Raw genomic sequence first — 21,141 nt, forward strand, 5'->3', positions numbered from 1 at the left:
GCACTTGATTTGCATAACTCAGCTATTCTATACCCTGATATATAGCCTCCTGTCACCTTGCCTGAAAAATCCATACTATGAAAGCTGGCAAGCTTTGTGATCACCCCACATGCCCTGCTAAAGGTGTGTCTTCTGATTAGAAGACACTTGCAAAATGGGTAATTTGAACAGACGCTTTCAGTCACACTGGTAAGGTAGCTTTTGTGGGCTGTAATTCCAAGAATACCTGCAGAAAATAAGTAAGACCTTGTTGCAAGTAAAGAGTTCACTCAGGGCTCTGCAGTTTTTGAGCAACTACAGTTCAGCTATAGTTTTTTTTTTTAAAAAAAATATATATATTTATATTTTATTGAAGTGAGCTATAGTTGAGGAGGAGGAGGTCTGGGTTCAAATGTACTACTAAGCTTGTGGTTAACAGTAAGGTTTATAAACAAGCTGTACACCTTGGTTAATGAGTGAACTTTTATCATAGTTTATAAATTGCTGGGTTTACACATAACACTAAGCCATTAAACCCTGGCTTAGCGTTACATGCAAACCAGACCTTGGTGTACATCAGCCATAGGTCTCCAGAGTATTAATTTATTTCAGTGAAGCCATACCTGCTTTTCAGCTATATTAAAAACAACCACCACCTGGTAAAACATCCTTCTGGTCATTGTATATCAAGTCTTGACCACTATTTGCACCCTAGAAAACAGTTGTAAGGGGTTAAACTTTTTGTAGTTGTACTGTGGGGATATTAGCCTGAAGTTTCATAGTAGATCTGTTATTTTAAGTAATTGTTTTCATTTGAAACCTTCAGCTTCCTCCTCCTTGTGTTTTGCAGAACTGCGCTGCATCCCAGGGCAATTCGCTTGTCGCAGTGGCTCCATCCAGTGCATCCCTTTGAACTGGCAGTGTGATGGATGGCCCACCTGTGAGGATGAGAGTGATGAAGTTGACTGCCCAAGTAAGTGCACCTAAAGAAGAAGAAGAAAGAATTGTATGCAGTGATGGTTGATGATCATTAGTACTGGTTGGGGGTGGGAGAGGCAGGGAGACCCAACAGTAAGGGGAGCAGAGCCAGGGTCAGGAAAAGTGGGATATTGAATAAAGATGATGGGGATGAGTAAGAAGCTTGGTGGCTGAGGACAGGCTCAGGTTGGTGGGGCAGTGCCCTAATTCACCGGCTTTCACTGATTGCTTGTATGTGGGGCGGCCCTTAAAGATGACTTGAAAACTTCAGTTGCTCCAAAATGCAGCAGCCAGATTACAGGCTGGGGTTTCGTTTAGATCTCATATAACCCTTGTTGTAAAACAGTGGCACTGGTTGCCAGTTCTTTTCTGGGCCAATTTAAGGTGCTTCTGTTAGTGTTTAAAGCCCTAAATGACTTAGGCCCCAAATAGCTGAAAGACTTGCCTCCTTCACTACAATCCTCTTGGCTGCTGAGATCAGCAGAAAGAGACCCTCTTGGCAGTTCCTCTGTCCTCAAGATGTTCACTGGCCCAGGAGAGGCCAGTTCTCTGTTGCGGCCTCTGAGCTGTGACTCCCCACAGAGGTGTGCCCGGCATCTTCTCTATGGAGCTTTTGGTGAATGCTGAAGATGCACCTCTTTACTTCTGACACTCTGGGCATGTATTTTCAGGACCCACTTTGTGACTGTAAGATGTTTTAAGGTTGTTTTAATGTTGTGTTTTAATCTTGTAACCTTCCCTAGAACATTAGGGTGAAGGGTAGGTTAATAATAATAATAATAATAATAATAATAATAATAATAATGTACCACACCACCAGGAAAGCTTTATGGCACTTACTGTATTTTTTGCAAGCAAATTCTGGTTAGGAAATTTTGTCGTGAGAATTCCTATTGCAACTTCATTTCTTCTCAGAGGCTGTAGTTTAATTTTCCCCTTTACTGCTATTTGTGGGCTGTATTTCAGGGTCTGCCTGAACACATTGGTGCCCGTTTATGGGGGCCTTCTATCCAGTTAGTCTGTACACTTCTGAAAAAGCTGGAGTCAAAACTCATTTTTGAATGGCATGCTTTTCAGATTTCACACAGAAACACCTTTGGATGAGTCAGGTTTAATATCAAGTGTGAAGTCTCTTAACATGTGTAGATGCATCATTATTTTTTGAAGCTGGCTTCTACTGAAGTTGGAAATTCAGAATCCTTGGAAGAGAGAGAATATGCAGCGTGGAGATCAGTATACTAAAGTGCCTGGCAGGATTACATAAGAGAGATACTTTTTTATCATCTGCAGACAGTGCCAGCTATTTTCCTGTCTTCACCATTTGTGTTCAGTACAGATGGAGAACTCTGCTTGTCTTGACAGTACTAATTCGTAACATAGCAGCTGTTTCTAGGCATCTTGATTTAAAACAACTCTGCTATGTGTATGCCTACATAAGCAAATCTGAGCACAGCAGGCCAGGAATAGGGAGATTCTGTTATGTGATGGTAGGAAGGCAGCTTGCATTGGGTAGAGAAGCTGAGAGTTTGGCGCCTAGCTTATACAGTGGTGCCTCGACTTACGAATTTAATCTGTTCCCAAGGCACCTTCGTAAGTCGAAAAATGCCATTGGAAACGCGATTTCTCACAGGAATGCATTGGAAACGGAAAAATTCTTAAGTCGAAGCAACCCTATCTAAAAATTCGTAAGTCAAAAAATCCCTATCTAAAACCACCGACATTCGTAAGTTGAAAAATTTGGTTGTCAAGTTGTTCGTAAGTCGAGGTACCACTGTATATCTTAGTTTCTAACCCTAGATGTCAGGTATGTAATCTAAGGGGCTGTAAAGCCATAATGTCTGTACTGTAGAGATCAAAAATATCAAGACAGTTACACCCATTACATTTCCACAAATTGGGGTGGGGGTGGGTGGGTCTTAAATGTGTCTTGGTGGGAGTCATTACTTCAGGGGTCAGCAAACTTTTTCAGTAGTGGGCCAGTCCACTGTCCTTCAGACTTTGTGAGGGGCCGGACTATATTTTGGAAAATAATAATGAATGAATTCCTATGCCCCCACAAAGAATCCAGATATGCATTTTAAATAAAAGCACACACTCTACTCACGTAAAAACATGCTGATTTAGAAGGCGTTCGGGACGGATCTGGGCCACGGGCCTTAGTTTGCTTACCCATGCATTATTTCCTCTATTCTAGTGGAGGGAGCTTAACCCACATGGCATTATTTGCCAGCTTTATATCACTGTCACGCACACACACGCACACGCACAAAACTGGCAAAAAAGAGAGACCCCTTCTGCTAACTGTACAAATTTTATTTTTAACAACCAAATTCTGTTAAAATCCAGCTTAACTTAAACCCCCGACACTCAAAACATTTTCTTTTTCTTAACATCAAACCCAAATAACTAGGAGCATCTGTAGCTCAGCAGTTTTGTATCTTTGATCTTTTGCTCAAAAAGGGGATGAAGTCACTGGCTGCCACTAACTTGCCTGTGTGCTCGAAATTACTGGGAGGATTTGCATAGCATGTATTCACAGCTCCTTTTCTTTTGCTGTAAGTCTTAGTCACATGAAATACTGTCCTGCTGGGTCTTTTTTGGAAATCGGCAGATTTTACCAGTTCAAACAGCAGTAGTATCAGTGTCCCAACACCTAGAGCCCTGTGTGTTATTGCTGTGGCTGTTTAAGTTTCTTGTCCAACTTTATGAACACAGTAAATGGCAATTGTTTCTTCCTTCCCTTATTTATTTATTCGGTGCCAAATCAAATGCTTTCCCCCCAGACATTCAGTCTTGGTGGCTCTGAATACTTTGCAGAGGTTTAATGGCTGTTTTTGTTTTTTGTTTTGGAAAAAGTAGCACCACAATGGAAATGTTATAGCTCAATACAATCTTGTGCAGTTACTGTGTACTAGTTTCCAATAAACGTTTTAAGGCACTTTGGCTCTTTCCTAGTGAGAAACTCCTCTCCCTGGCAGCCACTCGCTTTGTTTCAGAAGGCAGGGACACGGAACTGGGCCTCCAGTGAAGTTCTTTAAAATGCTGTCTCTCTGTGGAAACTTAAGCAGAGATAGATGAGTTGTCTTTCACTTTCCTGGCAGTCTTAAGCTCCCCTCCATGACCCCTTCTTTCGCAATTTCACATTTTTCTGACAGCCCTATTATCAATTTCTTTTCTGCTGTAGGGGGCAAAGGGCAAGTGCACCAAGTGAGTGAATGTGTTGTACGGCTGACAAAACATTTGCAGATTTTGCGTCCATGCAAGAGGTCAAAGAGCTGTGACTCCAGCTTTTGCTGACTGTTCCATGAACTCTTCGAAGTGTGATCCCTTTTCCCCTCCTGGCCAAAGAACTTTCAGAGGAGAACAGCAGAGCTGTAATTCCACACAGTGAATGTAAACAACTCTGCACAACCATGTCTTAACCACCCTGTTTCTTAATGCTTTACATTTTTGGGCAGACACATACTGAATAATTGTTAGGGATGGCTCAGTCAGTAGAGCATGGGACTGGAGCCTGACATTCCACAAAAGATTTCTGTTATCGCAGAGGATTTGACTAGATGACCCTTGTTGTCCCTCCCAACACTACAATTGATTCTTTGAACTGTTAATCCTGCAAGCCTTTTTGTGCTCAACGAAACGGGTTGCATCCTACTAAATTTGAGTAGAGCCACTGAAATGGACCTAGGTTGGTCAACTCTGCTACTTTCAGTGGGTCTGTTTTGAGTATGGTAAAGGTAATGGACCCCTGGATGGCTAAGTCCAGTCAAATTCGACTTTGGGGTGTGGTGCTCATGTTGCTTTCAGGCCGTGAGAGCCGGTGTTTGTCCACAGACAGCTTTTCCGGGTCATGTGGCCAGCATGACTAGACCGCTTCTGGCACAACCAGACATTGTGATGGAAGCCAGAGCGCATGGAAACACAATATTTCTGCATATTTCTCTTTGCACCGTGCGAGAAGTGTATTGTTGTAAGAGCAAGCCAGAGTCGAGCAGTGTAGTTAAAATAATAGAACTGTAGAATTGTAGTGCTGGAAGGGACGTAAAGAGTCATCTAGTCCAACCCTTAGTAAGTAATTACAGTAGCCTAAATTATGAGGTAGCCAATCTTGTGTTGTGGCAAGGCTGTTGGGAGGACAACAGAGGATCATGGGTTCCCCACAGCTGCTCTAACACTCTTTCTGCTTTCTTTTAGGAAATGTTGGTCTGTTCTTTGTAGCCTAAGAATCTTCTATTTGCCTGTGCCCACTTGGAGCGGTCTTTGCCCGTTTGAATGTTGGGAAGGATTTATGATGATATTTTCCTTTCAGCAGCTGAATGGGGGAAAAAGCTAATGGTTCTCACAAGTGTCACTAAGAATGGGCCATGTCTCACTTTTAGATTTCACTGGGGACCAGCGCACTTACCATGGGAAGGATAATGCGGATTCCAGGCACAATCGCGGAAGAGGAGGGGACACGACCCGCTTCCACACCGTCAATGTGGCACAGCCAGTGCGGTTCAGCAGTAAGTTGCAGACTTGGAAGCAGGGTTGAAATTCCCCCTAAGTTGCCAGCTGCCGGCTGCAGGTCTAGGCACATGCTTCTTAAAAGTGCTTCCATGTGTGTGCAAAGTATCTTATATTAAAGCTCCCTAATGTCCCTTGGTGATTTAGTCTGAGCTGTTTTTGTGATCAGATTCTCTGAACATGTAGAATAAAGTATAACACAGGAATGGGGAACCTCTAGCCAGGCAGCTCTTTCTGGCTTTGGGGATTCTCCCCAGGCCACAACACCTCTATACTCTTTGGCGATCCCTCGTAGCCGTGCAAGATTGTCTTCCATGAACAGTGAGTCTGTAAGTGACTGTGGAGACCAATTCTGGATCCACACGTCTTTCCACAGTGGGGACATAGGTTTCCGGGTGAGAGTTGATCATAGTGAGGGTTTGCCAAGCATGCCTCCCTCTTAGCACATTTCTCCCTTTCGTCCTGAGTTCAAGCGTCTTCAAAACCCATGACACCTTTGGTAAAAGTTGTTCTCCAATTGGAGCGCTTGCAGGCCAGTGTTTTCCAGTTGTCTGTGTTTGTTCTACATTTTTTTTAAGATTGCCTTGAGAGAGTCTTTGAACCTCTTTTGTTAACCACCAACATAATGCTTACCATTTTAAAGTTGGGAGTAGAGTAATTGCTCTGGAAGATGATAATCAGGCATATGCCCTGGCTGGATTGTATTCTTGAACTGTCATGATGTCTCTTGCTTGCCTGCATGGGGAGATGTGGGTGTTTCTTTCTTGAAGCTTCTAATTTTTTTGTGGCTCGATTCCAGTGTTCTGTACAAAGGCAGGAGATACATCAGTTGCATGAGAAAAATTGTGTTCAGAGAGACTATTAACCACCCGAGTCCCTGTCTGAAGTCTGCCCTGCCTAGACATGTGGGCTTTCCACCCAATGAGGACTGGGCTGATGCTAATGTTTTCAGAAGTGATGAATCAGGTTGAGGTCCTAACTGGGGGGGATCGTTTCCCTTCTCTCCTTTATGTTTCCTAGGGAAGTGCCCGTCAGAATGGCATCACTATGAGGGCACGGCTAGCTGCTACAGAGTGTACTTAAGTGGCGAGAACTACTGGGACGCCGTCCAGACCTGTCAGAGGGTGAATGGATCTCTGGCCACTTTTACAACTGACCAGGAGCTCAAGTTTATCTTGCAGCAGGAGTGGGACTCGCAAGATAAAGCTTTTGGGAGGAAAGACCAGAGTAGGTGAGTGAGCATGCACGGTAGAACTGAATTCCCACTGGCAACACATGGGCGATTATGGGTGGATATGTTAAGGATATAGGACATGTTACATTACGCTATGTGAAGATGCAAACTAGTATGGAATCCATGCCTTAATGCAGGTATCGAGAAATCTAGATGCTCATTGACCGGGGGTGGGGGATTGGATGGGTGTACCATTTTAATTCTTGTTGCTTTATATACATTGCATTCTTTAAAACAAAACAAACTAGGATGTGTGTGTGTGTTTGCAATATATATTTGATCTTCCTATATACAAAAAAATATAAGGCTGTCATCACACAGTCTGTATTGCAGGATTTGTAGCACCAAATCACAGTCCTGGATTTGCGTGAAGGAGTGGGGTTGGGAAGGTGGAAAATGAGCTGAGTAGTTTCATGGAAGGGGAAGCTCTAGGGAGTTAATGGGGTGGGGATGGCAGGGGTTGGACAAACTACAGTCTCCAGGATTCTTTGGGGGAAGCCATGACTGTTATAAGTGATGTGATAACTGCTTTAAATGCATAACACTAACGGGGTTTTAGTCACTCTTCCCAGTCCATGTGATGGATATTATCTGAAGAGATATAGCATTGCAAAATACTGGATTTGAAGGTTTAACTGAGATTCACAGCAACATTAGCATGGCTCTGGTGTTCCTTAGCCTTTGCAAGGATTGTTCATGTTAGCGACAGTCAGCTTTCAGCTTGTCTAAATAGGAAACCTCAGGAAAGAGAAGAGCTTATTAACCATGCTTAGGAGCTTTTCAGCTTACCTTTTAGGATTTTCCTTTTTTGCATAATTTGTTTTTTTCCTCCCTCGAGTTTACAATGCTTACGCATTTCTGATCGTAGGTTCTGGGTTGGATACCAGTATGTCATCACGAACCGAAATCATTCTCTAGAAGGTCACTGGGAGGTTGCTTACAAAGGTAAGACCCAATAAATGAGAGATGAGCTCTTGTGCCGCTTGGCTAAGAATTGATGCCATCTAAAGCATGTGTTTGTGTTGCTGTTGCTGTTGTTAATGTTATTAATGATGGCTTGCTAGTTGCTTGTTGCCCAAAGGTAGAACACATTTAATATACTATCCAGAACAACAATCCCCATAATAGCCATAGGAAGTTTGGGCAGCACACTAGTAGCAAAACAACACCCTCTCCCTCTAGCAAAAGGTCTGTGAAAACAGCTAAGTCTTTACATGGTCTTGTAAAGTTGTCAGTGAAGGTGCCAAGTGGATTTTTGCTGCTAAGCACATCTTACAGAAGTTTTCACAGTTCTAGAGTGCCTTTCTGCATCACCCAGTCCTCCTCTCCAAACATAGCCTCAAGAATATATTATTTTGGCCAGTCTCTTTGGATTTTGGGGACCTAATACAACACCCCGCGACGGGGTGAGCTCCCATTGCTCGGTCCCAGCTCCTGCCAACCTAGCAGTTCGAAAGCACGTCAAAGTGCAAGTAGATAAATAGGTACTGCTCCAGCGGGAAGGTAAGCGGCGTATCCGTGTGCTGCTCTGGTTCGCCACATGACCTGGAAGCTGTACGCCGGCTCCCTTGGCCAATAACGTGAGATGAGCACCACAACCCCATAGTCGGTCACAACTGGACCTAATGATCAGGGGTCCCTTTACCTTTAATACAACTTTGTATTTTACTGTTGGTGGTCTAAGCGTCAATGCAGTGATAAGGAAATCTGATCAAGTATTTAATGCCCTTGTTTAACTCAAAGGCTGGCATAATGTTTTTGGGCAATCCTGCTTTCCTCCCAAAGCTAGCAATAATAATACTGCCATCTGGCGGCAGAGCTGCTGAAAGCAATTGGCTTTTGTTTGGTTGTTTAAATGCTAATTTATAAAAGGAGCAAAAAGCAAAAGGGATTGCTCGACAGTTGACAATTATGTGGCATGTTTGAATGAAAGAAAATGCTCACCTGTCCATCCTAACACATGACAAATCAAAGCTGCTACTAGTCAGAAGTTCTGGCATCTAGGAATCGGAACCGATGGATTCAAACTACAAGAAAGGAGATTCTCACTAAACATTGGGAATACTTTTCTGATGGGAAGAGCTGTTTGACAGTGGAATGGACTCCCTTGGGAGGTGATGGACTCTCCTTCATTGGAGGTTTTTAAACAGACAACCACCTGTCAGGGATTCTTTAGCTGTGGTTCCTGCATTTTGTGGGGGTTGGATGATGACCCTTGGGGTCCCTTCCAACTACAATTTTATGATTCTATATCAGTGTATATCCTTCTTTAAAGGTTCACTTTCCTGTACTCCAGCTTTGTAAACGAAGTCTTGGAGGTTGCACAGTATTCAGCCAACTTATTTTATTTATGCAAGAGTTACTGCGTTCCCATTTAAGGGTTACTCGGGGTGCCTTCTGACAGTTTTGAAAACACAATATCATCCTAAAATAATGCTTGATACAAATACAGGAGCGATGGATACAGGACATAAAATGCCTTTAAAAAAAAAAAAAAAAGAAAACCACAAACTGCCCTCCAGGGCAAAAGTATGCTAGAATGAAACTGACTCCACTAACCAGTGGAAGATCACAAGGGTGCAGATATATGTCCCTCTTTGTATGCTAATCCACTGGATTTATACTTCCCTTAACCTGCTTTGGCCTTCTTTGGAAAGAAATGCAATTTTTTAAAAAGGTGTATGCTGTTTGAATTTAAAGAGCAAGGACTCTCTGTGCAGGAGCCTGATTTTGTACACTTCTGAGAATAAAGTCTATGTTTGCAACACCATTTTTTAACATTAGGCCCCTGAATTATTGGATAGCTACAATAGCCTGAAATTAGCCTTTTGACATCTCTAAAACCTATAACGTAGCAAGCTACCCAAGCATAGAGAGTAAAGCATTGGTACATCGCATGAATGACTTTCTCCTTTAAAATGTTCTAAGAGGCAGCAAAGCCGAATTTGTCCACAGGGTTCTGCAGCAACAACTTACTTCTAGTTATGATGCACTTTGTCATTTCAGGTTCATCAGAAGTATTTTTGCCCCCCAACCCTACCTTCAGTACGTCTGTGTCGGAAAACGAAAACATCCTTTGCGCCCAGTTCCAATGTTCCCACTTCCCGACCCTGCGGCACCGCGGTTTTCACAGCTGGTATGCTGAAAACTGCTATGAGAAGTCCTCATTCCTCTGCAAAAGAAGTGAGTCATCCGTTCTGGGTTACACACAAGCTCTTATAAGCACGCAGGAACAGGAAAAGAGCCGCAGGGATGCTAACTTGCACTGCAGCAGGGGACAGAGAGGCCCAGGCCACAGAGCGAACTGTATTGTGGTACGGACCAGGATCAGGTCACCCTGCTCTTTGGACGACAGCTGTATTTCTTACCACTGCTCTGTAATGGCATTTGGCATGGTAGGAGCTGTTGTGGGTAGTTGCAATGGCAGGGGCAAGAACTGCATTTCCCCCGCTTTACAAAAGGCTGCGGCTGAAATGCCTGGAAAAGCATTTGGTATCAGTGTGGATTTGATTTAAATCAAATTGATTCAAATCACAATTTAAATCACTAGTCAGTAAGTCTTGATTTAAATCATTTTTTTACAGAAAGACTTGTTGTTGCCGGTATAATCTTAATATTTACAACCAGATGAAGGTTTCTTTTTTGGAATAATAAATTTTCAGAGTAATCGAAACCATCCTCTGCTCTATCTAGAGGGGGTCGAGAGGCCAGCTGGCTAGCCTCCAGCTGGATCATGCCCTTCCAGCTGACATGCTGGACAATCTCCCGATCTCTGGTGTGACGTAAACCAGTGACCCAGACTTCAAAAGTCTGAGCTGCGCAAACAGAAGCAGCGTGAGGAGGCTTGTGAAAGCAGAATAACAAGCACATTTATTAAGCATAAATCAGGGCAAAGAAAACATGTCGTCTCTCCTTCGTCTCCTCAGAAAGAGTCTCGAAATGGAAGTTCCCAGCAATCTGTGCTGGTATGTAAACAGACATGTGTCACGCAACAGTTCCATGTCTGCACTAAAGGTGGAATGGAATTTCCCAACAGTTTTTACAGTTATATCAAAAAATCACTGATTTGGTTATACTGTACTATTCAAAATACATAGACAGATAATTATGAAATTACTGTGAGGTTTAATAAGTTAACTGTTCATATTTAGACAACTTTTCTGCAGTACTTTATTGGAAAGAGAAATCAACATTTCCATAATAAGAATGTGAACAATTTATTTAACTAAAACAATAACATTATAGCACATGTTTCCATGTTTGTTAACTGATGTGGTTAAACAATTTTTTTAAAAAAACAACAGCACAGACTGAGTTATAGCACACATGAAAAACTTGAAACAAATCCTTATTTCCTGATAAATACCCTTTGGACTATAGTGTAACCATTGGTTTTTATCTATCCTGATTGGTATTAAAAGCCTCACACCTGTTTCTTTGCCTTTAAAGATTTTTGTCAGGGTGGGCAACCTTTTTCAGCCCAGTATTTCTTCCTGGGCAGCCTTCCGGTGGGGTTGGTGGAGGCGACATGCCAGTTGTGGGCAGGGCCAAGACAAAAGCTAGCCAAAGGAGGCATGCAGACTTGATCCTTTATACAGTAGGCTAGCTTCTGCACAGACCCACACTGCTCTGCCCTCTGTCGAGGAAAGCGAGGTGCATCTTACTGGGAGGGAAGGTGGGAGCTAACGTGTGTGTATGCCTCTCCTGTTTCAGGTCAAACCTGTGTAGATATAAAAGACAACATTGTCGATGAAGGCTACTATTTCACCCCAAAAGGAGATGACCCCTGCCTGAGTTGCACGTGCCACAATGGTGAGCCAGAGATGTGCGTGGCGGCCCTATGTGAGCGGCCTCAGGGCTGCCAGCAGTATCGGAAAGACCCCAAGGAGTGCTGCAAGTTTACTTGTTTAGATCCTGGTAAGAGCTGCTTCTTTTTTTAAAGTTTATTTATTTGGTTTTTCAGATTAAAGTTTTACCATCGTATATCCAACATGCACCATAAAAACAAGATTCCAAATAATCTTCTGGACTTCCCCCTCCTCCCCTTTGTGGGTCCTGATGTTAGTCCTTTCCTCCTGCATCTTTTATAATAATCCAAATCTTTTACATTTCCATTACAGTGGTACCTCGGTTTAAGTACACAGTTGGTTCTGGAAGTCTGTACTTAACCTGAAGCGTACTTAACCTGAAGCGAACTTTCCCATTGAAAGTAATGGAAAGTGGTTTAATCCGTTCCAGATGGGTCCGCGGAGTACTCAACCTGAAGCGTACTTAACCCGAAGTATGAGTGTATTGGTTCTGGAAGTCTGTACTTAACCTGAAGCATACTTAACCTGAAGCGAACTTTCCCATTGAAAGTAATGGAAAGTGGATTAATCCGTTCCAGACGGGTCTGCGGAGTACTTAAACTGAAAGTACTCAAACCAAGGCGTACTTAAACCGAGGTATGACTGTATTTCCAAAGTCCACCATTAAACTACAAGTGTTATTCCAATCCTACTAACAATTTTAGCTGTTTACAATGGTTTTTAAGATAAATTACAAATTTCCCACATTCCTTATTAAAATTTTGATCTTCCTGATTTCTGATTCTTCTGGTCATTTTTTGCCATTTTGGCATAATCTATTAACTTAATCTGCCATTCTTCTCTGGTCGGGAGTTTGTCTTCTTTCCATCTCTGGGTCAGTAACATCCGTGCAGCCGTGGTCGCATACATAAAGAGTTCTTCCTTTTTCAAACCAACATATTAACTTGACCTTTCTTCTCCTCTGCCACAATTGTTGTCCTTGGATATGTTTCTCCATCACTCTGTGAAAAGCTTACCTTTTTGAGAAGCAATGTACTCCCCGCCCCATGATGCTAATGCTTAATACATGTTCATTAGGAAAACCTGAATAATTTCTTGCTCGGTGGAAGGTGTCGTGGAAACCAAATTGCAGGACTGACTTCCTCAAACATAGTGGAATATTACAGAAAAGCTGAAAGCAATATTTCAACATGTTACTGAAATAGTAGTTTATCCTTAAAGCTTCCAGCCAGCCCCCTGTTGTTGAAAATTCAGCTCCAGGAAGAGACAAAGTTGACGTGCTAGAAACCTCTCACCTGGCCCAAGAAGGGAACCCAGATGCAACCTCAGGAAAGGAAAGCAGGGTCACCTCCCTAGAGACCATCTGGAGCTAAGGCCCATTGGCAGAGGTGACCCAAAAGAGCGTAAGCTGAGCGTGGCGAGAGGCGGCGGGGGGAGAAGAGCTCCCGCCGCCTGCCTCCCCCGACACACCGCGCATATCCGGAGAAACACGGTAATAGATGGCCAAGCTACACGAGAGGGATCAGTGGAACCTCTGGTCATGGCTGGAAGATTGGGGATCAAATATACTTTATATTATTTTGGCTGCCACCATATGTATCATTGGCTCTGGGTGCCAAGGAAAGTTGTGCAGAAATGTTCTAACCTGTGGACCCTTGGACCGTGTCAGTAAAGCAAAGCACCTGCTACGTAAGCTGAATCTAAAGGGTTGAGCAGCTGTTTCAGTAACATGCTGAAATACTGCCATGAGCTTTTTGTAATATTCCACTATCTTTGAAGGAAGTTAGCCTCTGTACTTTTGACGTTTCCTTTAGAAATACATGCTTTGTACCATGTTCTGAGGACTCTCTGGCACTCGTGTCAGGAGCCTCTCCCAGGTACCTGGAAGAAAGAGAAGCATCAGGCAGGAAACAAATGATGTCCTGTGGTTTGATTTCTGCAACAAAGATAAGTTGCTGCCTCCACAGACAGAAACGGTCCGAATGCCAGCTTTTGGAAACAGCAGGTGTGGAGAGGACTTCTGCCCTCACATCCTCCCTATATGCTTCCTATTGGGGCTTCCAGCAGGCTCTTTTTATGTTCCTACCTGGAATCTTTTTTTAAAAAAAATGTATGAGTGTTGGGGCAGAAAAAGACCCTTAATGTGTTAGTAGCCATGCGTGTTTCTTCCAGCTCTGCTGCAAATTTCAGTTTGCCTCTGTTCAAATGCAACAAGGGAGCTCTTCAAGCCTCACAGCTTCATGCCTCCTCCCCTCCTCCCTTCCCTTGCACACTGTAACTTGAATCTTCTGTGGTTTATCAAGCCGCAGTTTCCCCTTGCATTACATCTGGAAAGCTGTGGTCTGACTAGAAGCCAGGACCAGAAATACAATCATTAGCTGTCGCTTTGCATAAGGGGCATTCAGCATTGCCTTCTTGCGTGTGAGTATTTGTGAATTAGGGTACCTGCCCAACACTGGTATTGGAAAGTGGGCAGGGAGGAGAGGCCAGTTCTGCAGCAAAACGTTGCAGTATAGCCTCACCACTTACGAAGGAGTGCTCCAGGTTGAGGTACCTGGCTGCCAGCCGTGCAGTCCTTCGGGATATCACCAGCTGTAAGAAGCTCGTGTTTCCCAATCCACCTCTCTTCCCCCTTTCGTCTTCCAAATGATTCTCAACATTCTGCGGCTAGTGAACATGTGTGCTTCAGTGGTCTCTAGACATGCTCTTATTTCCTGGTCGCTCTGTTCTGGCTGCAATCCTGTTGCCACTCACCTCTTGCGAGTTGGTACTAGAGTGGGAGTGATGGGGATACTTGACTAGGCTTGCCAGACTCAATAGAGGACAGGACTTCTGTGCCTTTAATTGCCCTGCTCTCTTTTGAGTCTGGAAACCTTAAAGAGAAACCAGCAGACCCTTTGCTTGGAAATTAAACAAAGGGTCTGCTGGTTTCTCTTTAAGGTTTCCAGACTCAAAAAAGAGCAGGGCAATTAAAGGCACAGAAGTACTGTCCTCTATTGAGTCTGGCAACCCTATACTTGGCTTCTTCTTAAAATCGTGTCCAGACAGTGATCATTATAACAGCATAACGAATCCCATGTGGCTCAGCCAGGATTCCCTGTCAATGAGATATTTTGTTCCATTGACCCTGGTTCTGGTGGATGAAAACTCCTTCTGCCTCAGAATCTTGGCCTGCCCACAAACATTGTGATGCCCTCCCCTCCCTGGCAGTTCAGCCTTGTAGTTTTAAGAACAAGTTGGGGAACCTTCAGCCTGCAGGCCTCCCCTCTTTTGGCCCACCGGGCCATTTTGGCCAAGCCATGCCCGCTTGCACTGCTGGGTGTGGGCAGGTAGAAAGGTGATGGGGCCAAAAGGGCATTTGCAGGCGACTGGCAGGCAGGCAAACTTGCTTACCTGTCAAACTTGGCCAGTGAGGGATATGAAAAGCTAAGGATCTCACTCACCAGTCGGATCTAGCTTCCTACTCTTTGTATAAGAGCTGCTGCATTATAACCAAGGTCTTGGACCAGTCTGAGTCAACCTTGTTTCTTTTAAGGAAACGGGAGGATATTTGCATCACTGGAAAGTCGCAAATGTGCTAAGGAGCCTGCTGAATTGGGTTAAGCCAGGGAGGTGTCCTGGGAACATATTTACCTTGGGCATCCAGGTGTGGGTATCTCTCATGCATTGCAAAAACAACCACCACCCACTGTTCACTTTTCTGTTATATGTGATGCCATCATTACTTGAAATGCCCATCAGTGCCGCAAGTAGCCAGCAGATGGTGCTGCTGCTGCTGTTTCGTCTTGTTACCTTGAAATTGACGGAAACACTTGGTTGGTTGAAATTTCCTTGCCTAAGAATTGGAAACTCTGTATTTCCCCCCTCCCTCAGCCAAAGAGGGAATAGTTTTTGACCAAACTGGAGAGACGCCCCTCTCCCAAACCCTGGTGACATGAACCTATTTGGACTTCTACAGTTTGGGATTGCCTGGGAAATGAATCGGCTCTTGGCTGTTGTGAAATGTATTTGGATTCTTGGAACGCACGTGGCAGGTTGTTCTCGATTATTTCTAAAGTTCCTGCCCTTATGCTTAACGCTTGTGGCAGGTTGCTTTTTAGGCAAGGTGACCCGAAATGTGAGCAGTATTATTACGCATTGTTGCATTATTGTGCCTGTGAGGGGGCCAGATGCCCGGTTCTTTCAGTGCTTAGTTCAGGTGTGCGGGAGCCTTTGGCTGTCCCGGATGCTGTCGGCCTGCAGCTGTCATCAGCCCCAGCAAGCATGGCCAGTGGCCAGGGATGCTGGAGGTAGCAGTTCAACAGCATCTGGAGGGCCAAAGGTTTCCCCACACCTGCCTCTGTTTGTGGGCAAGCCCCCTGCCCACAAGCTACAGTTTGTGAAAAGTCCCGGATGCTGTCTTGTCTGAACAGTAGGGTGATAACCCGGCAGTAGTGAAACTGGACCTGAAACTGTTGTTTGCTGTTTATACTCTTTTCAGCCGGCCACACTTCCCCAGAGTGCTCCATTTCATTCCCTCTTCGTCCTGATTTAACAATTGGTCAATATTCTATTCTTACTGAGGATGCTGAAGCCTCTCCCCCCCCCCCCAGTGCTTTTGCAAATGTGGTTCCCTGGAGACTGTTCATGCACCTCACCCCTGCCGTTTATTCAATTAAATATTTTTAATCCGCACATGAATAAAGTATATTGAGGCAGCCAACAATACGAAAAATATAATAAAACTAGTCTGCAAGCATCTATAAAACATAATTAAAAGCATATATAAAACATCAGGTGCTGGGAGCCAGTGTGGTGTAGTGGCTAAGAGCGGTAGACTCGTAATCTGGGGAACCGGGTTCGCGTCTCCGCTCCTCCACATGCAGCTGCTGGGTGACCTTGGGCTAGTAACACTTCTCTGAAGTCTCTCAGCCCCACTCACCTCACAGAGTGTTTGTTGTGGGGGAGGAAGGGAAAGGAGAATGTTAGCTGCTTTGAGACTCCTTCGGGTAGTGATAAAGCGGGATATCAAATCCAAACTCCTCCTCCTCCTCCTCCCCCCTTCTTCTTCCCCTTCTTCTTCCCCTTCTTCTTCCCCTTCTTCTTCCCCTTCTTCTTCCCCTTCCCCTTCTTCTTCTTCTTCTTCTTCTTCTTCTTCTTCTTCTTCTTCTTCTTCTTCTTCTTCTTCTTCTTCTTCTTCTTCTTCTTCTTCTTCTTCTTCTTCTTCTTCTTCTTCTTCTTCTTCTTCTTCTTCTTTCAAAAGAGAAATTCACATTGTGAAGGCCAGTCTAAAACAGCTGCACATATGTGGTGCTGTTTGGGCTTTAATAAGGATCTAAACTCAGAAAATGACTTTGCTTTTAGTAAATTGGTTGGATTTGGAAACAAAATACATTTATATTAAGCTTTTCAATTATTTTTCCACCACCCCTTGTTATGAGGCACGACATACTCTTCCTGTTTCTTGGTTAACTTCAGAAGAGAGGCTCTTGAATCAGGTTACAGTACGCTTCATGACAAGAAGCAGTAATGCTAGAATAACAGGTCGTATGCCAATCCAATTTATGGGCAGCTGGTGGTTTCACAATTGTTCCCCCTTGTCTTGTTGCAAACTTAGGATTTTAACACTTCTTGCATTTTTGCTTTCCAAATGCTTTGTATCTACCGGTAAGTGGATTTGCTTGTATTGGAAAACAGATTAGAGACTAGCTAATTTTGTTTTGCAGTAGGAGCAATATGAAAAAGAAAGTCGTTTTTAGCTGACAGTGCATTTCTCAGAAGAGAGGGCTTCTCAGCTGATGCAATTATTGGGAAGTGTTTTCTCACGTGGATTATTAATTTTGAGGAATCACAGTCGTTAAAGCTTACATCTATTCTTGGCTTACTTATTGCATAGCATTTATGTCCCACCAACCATGATGTGTACGTGGTCCTCTCGCTCTTCATTTAATCCCCATACAGCAACCCTCTGGTCTCCCAGGTCTTAGCCCGACACTCTTTAACCACTACACCCCACTGGCTCTCAAGTCAAGAGGTTTGATTCCCCCAGATCATAGCTTCCATTAGGAAAGCCAGCATGCATCTCAGGACTCCTGTCCAGATGCACGGAGAGGACTCAGTTCTGCGTCTGCACCCTAAATCTGAGAGGTGCTTTAAAAGCATACTGGGGGTGCTGAAAGATGTTTTTGGAAGAGGATTAACACCATTTTGAGGAGTCTTCATTAGAAGCAGCCTGCAGGCCCAGGCTACCAAGAATTGTGTGAAGAAATTGTTTGACTCAGCGGGCCAGATTTTCATGTTCCCCCATCCCAGCAGGCCAACTTTTACAGGTCCCACCCCACCCACCTGTCAATCACCCGCCATTGTGTCATCAGGCGATTGACAGGTGGGGTTGTCCTGTCAACATGTCAAGGTTGCCTTTTGGGATAGAGCAGGCATCCCCAAACTGCGGCCCTCCACATGTTTTGGCCTACAACTCCCATGATCCCTAGCTAACAGAACCCAGTGGTCAGGGATGATGGGAATTGTAGTCCAAAACATCTGGAGGGCCGAAGTTTGGGGATGCCTGGGATAGAGGATGTCCAGCAGAAAGTTGTGCGGGGAGCTCAGTTCTGATTTCTGCGTCCCCCTCTCTTGCCTGCCCAACATCAGATGGCACATGCGACCTCAGGTGGGTGAGGTTTCAGAAAAACGGCCACATGGACCAATGGGTGAGGCCCGGCAGGCCAAGTTTGGCTCAGAGGCTGAACATCTAGACACGTTCTTGCTCTTATCTCCCCTTCCTCTTCCACAGTTTTCCAGGAAGTTCTTTTTTGGTTGGTCCCTCCTGCTGAATGGCCAGAAAAAGAATTTGTTTGGAAATGAACCGCACACCACTGATTTTTTGCCGTAATGTAACCGGATCTCTACTTTTGATTCCTCCATGCAGATGGCAACAGCTTGTTCGACTCCATGGCGAGTGGCATGCGCCTCATTGTGAGCTGCATCTCCTCCTTCCTCATCTTGTCCCTGCTCCTCTTCATGGTCCATCGGCTACGGCAGCGGCGCAGGGAGCGCATCGAGTCTCTGATTGGAGCAAACCGTAAGTCCTTTGGCTCTGCTTGATCTGGAAGACCCAATTGCGGAGTTCTCCTTTGCAACAAGGGTGCGTCTGGCACCTTCATTAAGTCATTGCCGTCCTATGCTGAATATGCACCTTTTTAACCCTGGTCGGTTAGGGTTAGGGTGTTGTTGCAGTGTTAGTAAGTAGTCCAGCAATATCAGAGGTTCCCACTATTGCCATAAGAAACCGGAAGATAAAAGAAGAAAGTTAGAGAAGGCACGCTAGACGCAGCCTACTCTTGTGACCATATTTTCACTCATTCTTGGACATTACGGTGAAGGGTGGGTAAGAAATTGAATTAACAACAATAATAAATCACCTATGTGCAACTGTCAGCTGCTGTTTTTTAAAAACATGTTTCTCTTTGACCCAGTGTAGGTGTGGAAACTTTCTGGCCTTCTAGATATTGCAGAATTTGCAGCCTTACTCAGAGTTAGGCTAGTTAGTCAGGGCTAGCAATGTATATGGCCCAGAGTCTCTGAATGGCTCATGTCAGTTCCTCATTGGTAACTCCCTGCGATGCTTTGTTCATCCTTAACAGGACCGAGCCTTTTGCATTAATTAGTTTTTATTAACAATTTCCTTGTGTTCAAAACAAGCAAGCAAAGAAAAGTACATATACTAGCGTCTCCACTTTCAGTTCACAGAGCTTTTGGGTTTCAAATTAGGCTTACCCTTTGCAGAACGAACGACCTACTTGACGAGAGGTAGTGGTGGAATAATAAGGCGTTTCGGGTTGGGTTTTTTTTTTGTGTGTGTGTGTGTTTTTCTCCTAACTCCCCTCTCCCCCAATAGTGCACCACTTCAACTTGGGTCGCAGGATGCCCGGTTTCGATTACGGCCCCGATGGCTTTGGGACTGGACTCACGCCGCTCCACCTTTCCGATGATGGGGAAGGTGGGGCGTTTCATTTCCACGACCCTCCTCCTCCCTACACGGCGTACAAATACCCAGATATTCAGCATCCCGATGACCCACCTCCGCCGTACGAAGCTTCCATTAACCCAGACAGCATTCTTTGTTCTCCCCCAGGTACATCACTGGGATGTTGTCCTTCGAGTATTGTTGCCCTGCAGGATGCTATACCAGTAGAGCACATTTTGCACATGGAAGGTGCCAGGTTCAGTTCATGGCATCTCCAGGTTAGGGTTGGGAGACAGCATTTCCTGAAATCCTAGAGGACCACTGTTGGTCAGCTTAGTCCAGGGACATGGCACTCTCCAAAGGATGTGGACTGCAATTCCCATCAGCTTCAGGTAGCATGGCCAATGGAATTCTGCTCCAAAGAATTGGTGGTGGCCATGTCCAAGTAACTGATGATGATTATGCTAATAATAATAATAATAATAATAATAATAATAATAATAATAATGTAGTAATATTTGTATCACTCCCATCTCTCAGCCACTCTGGGCAGCTTCTAGCATATACAGAAACGTAATAAAACCCAAAACATTGAAAACTTCCCTATTCATGGCTGACTTCAGATGTCTTTTAAAGATGATATAATTACTTACCTCCTTGACATCTGATGGGAGGGCATTCCACAGGGCGGGTGCCACTACAGAGAAGGCCCTTTGCCTGCTTCCCTGTAACGTCACTTCTCACAGGGAGGGAACTGCCAGAAAGCCCTCGGAGCTGGACCTCTGTGTTCGGGCCGAGTGTTGGGTGTGGAGATTCAGGTATATAGGGCTGAGCCCGTTTGGAGGTTCAAAGGTCAGCTCTGAGACTTCAAATTGTGCTCGGAAGCGTACTCAAGAGTGGCACCTCTGACTTGTTGAATCCTCCTTGCTTTTTTCCATTTTCCAGGTGGAATCCATTCCCAGACAGGCCAGAGCAACCAGCTGTCCCTCGGAAACAGCGACGCATCTCCGCCGCTGACAGAGGAATCTCTTCCTCCTTCGGTCGGTCCTTCTCCAGCAGAGCTGGAAGACTCTGTTGACAGCAGCACCCTCCTCGTACCTCCCGACACGCCCTTAAGTGAAAGCCCGCCGGCAGAGACACTTTCAGGCAGCCTCCACAGTCACTGTTCTCTGAATACCATTGTATAAAGGAAAATTGGGGGGCGGGAGGGGATTGAAGAAAAAAAAAAATCTTACTGCCGGTCAGAAATAAATTTTTGAGCAACTGTTTGCACACCAGATGTACAGACGGACACTAATGGACCGAACTTCAGAAATAAGCTCTGCTCCTTGTTTCTCTTTCTTTCTTTTTCTCTTATTTAGGACACTACTTTTATGTTCTAGGAAATCGTGCGTCTTGGCTGTTGCTGTCATTTTCTAGCCTGGTTGGCTTGCCCTCTTTAAATTTTATTTTTCTTTTCTTTTCTTTTTTTAAAAAAAGGATTATGGAACCTGCACCTTTCTCACTAATGAAAGAATGCAGAGGATGTTCTTTTTTATTTTTCTTGAACGACGACACCCCAGCTCTTTGTTCGCAAGGAGGAAGGAAAAGCACGGATAGCTTTTTGGCCTCTTTCCACCTCCCTCGTGAATCACGGGAAAGGAAACCACGAGCTGTACATTGGATGGAGACGTTTCTTGAATTTTGTGGGG

General features: G+C 44.5%; 1 protein-coding gene across 6 annotated transcripts in view; it reads left to right on the top strand.

The window, feature by feature from the left end:
• The window catches only part of DGCR2 (DiGeorge syndrome critical region gene 2), a 50,322-nt gene extending 29,404 nt beyond the window's left edge, over positions 1–20,918 (top strand). For 2 of the 6 annotated variants that reach the window (XM_035097864.3, XM_035097862.3), the window contains 9 exons: positions 830–952; positions 5,337–5,462; positions 6,484–6,694; positions 7,566–7,642; positions 9,704–9,880; positions 11,411–11,614; positions 18,413–18,565; positions 19,382–19,618; positions 20,396–20,918. In XM_035097864.3, the coding sequence (XP_034953755.1) occupies positions 830–952; positions 5,337–5,462; positions 6,484–6,694; positions 7,566–7,642; positions 9,704–9,880; positions 11,411–11,614; positions 18,413–18,565; positions 19,382–19,618; positions 20,396–20,637 (1,550 nt within the window). In that variant the 3' untranslated portion in view covers positions 20,638–20,918. Of the gene's footprint in view, positions 1–829; positions 953–5,336; positions 5,463–6,474; positions 6,695–7,565; positions 7,643–9,703; positions 9,881–11,410; positions 11,615–18,412; positions 18,566–19,381; positions 19,619–20,395 lie in introns of all 6 variants that reach the window. The other 4 variants (XM_035097863.3, XM_035097861.3, XM_088660121.1 and 1 more) reach the window with 2 other exon arrangements.
• Positions 20,919–21,141: the final 223 nt, after the last annotated feature.

The sequence above is a fragment of the Zootoca vivipara genome, chromosome 16, assembly GCF_965207765.1.
Source record: "Zootoca vivipara chromosome 16, rZooViv2.hap1.1, whole genome shotgun sequence".
NCBI lineage: Eukaryota > Metazoa > Chordata > Lepidosauria > Squamata > Lacertidae > Zootoca > Zootoca vivipara.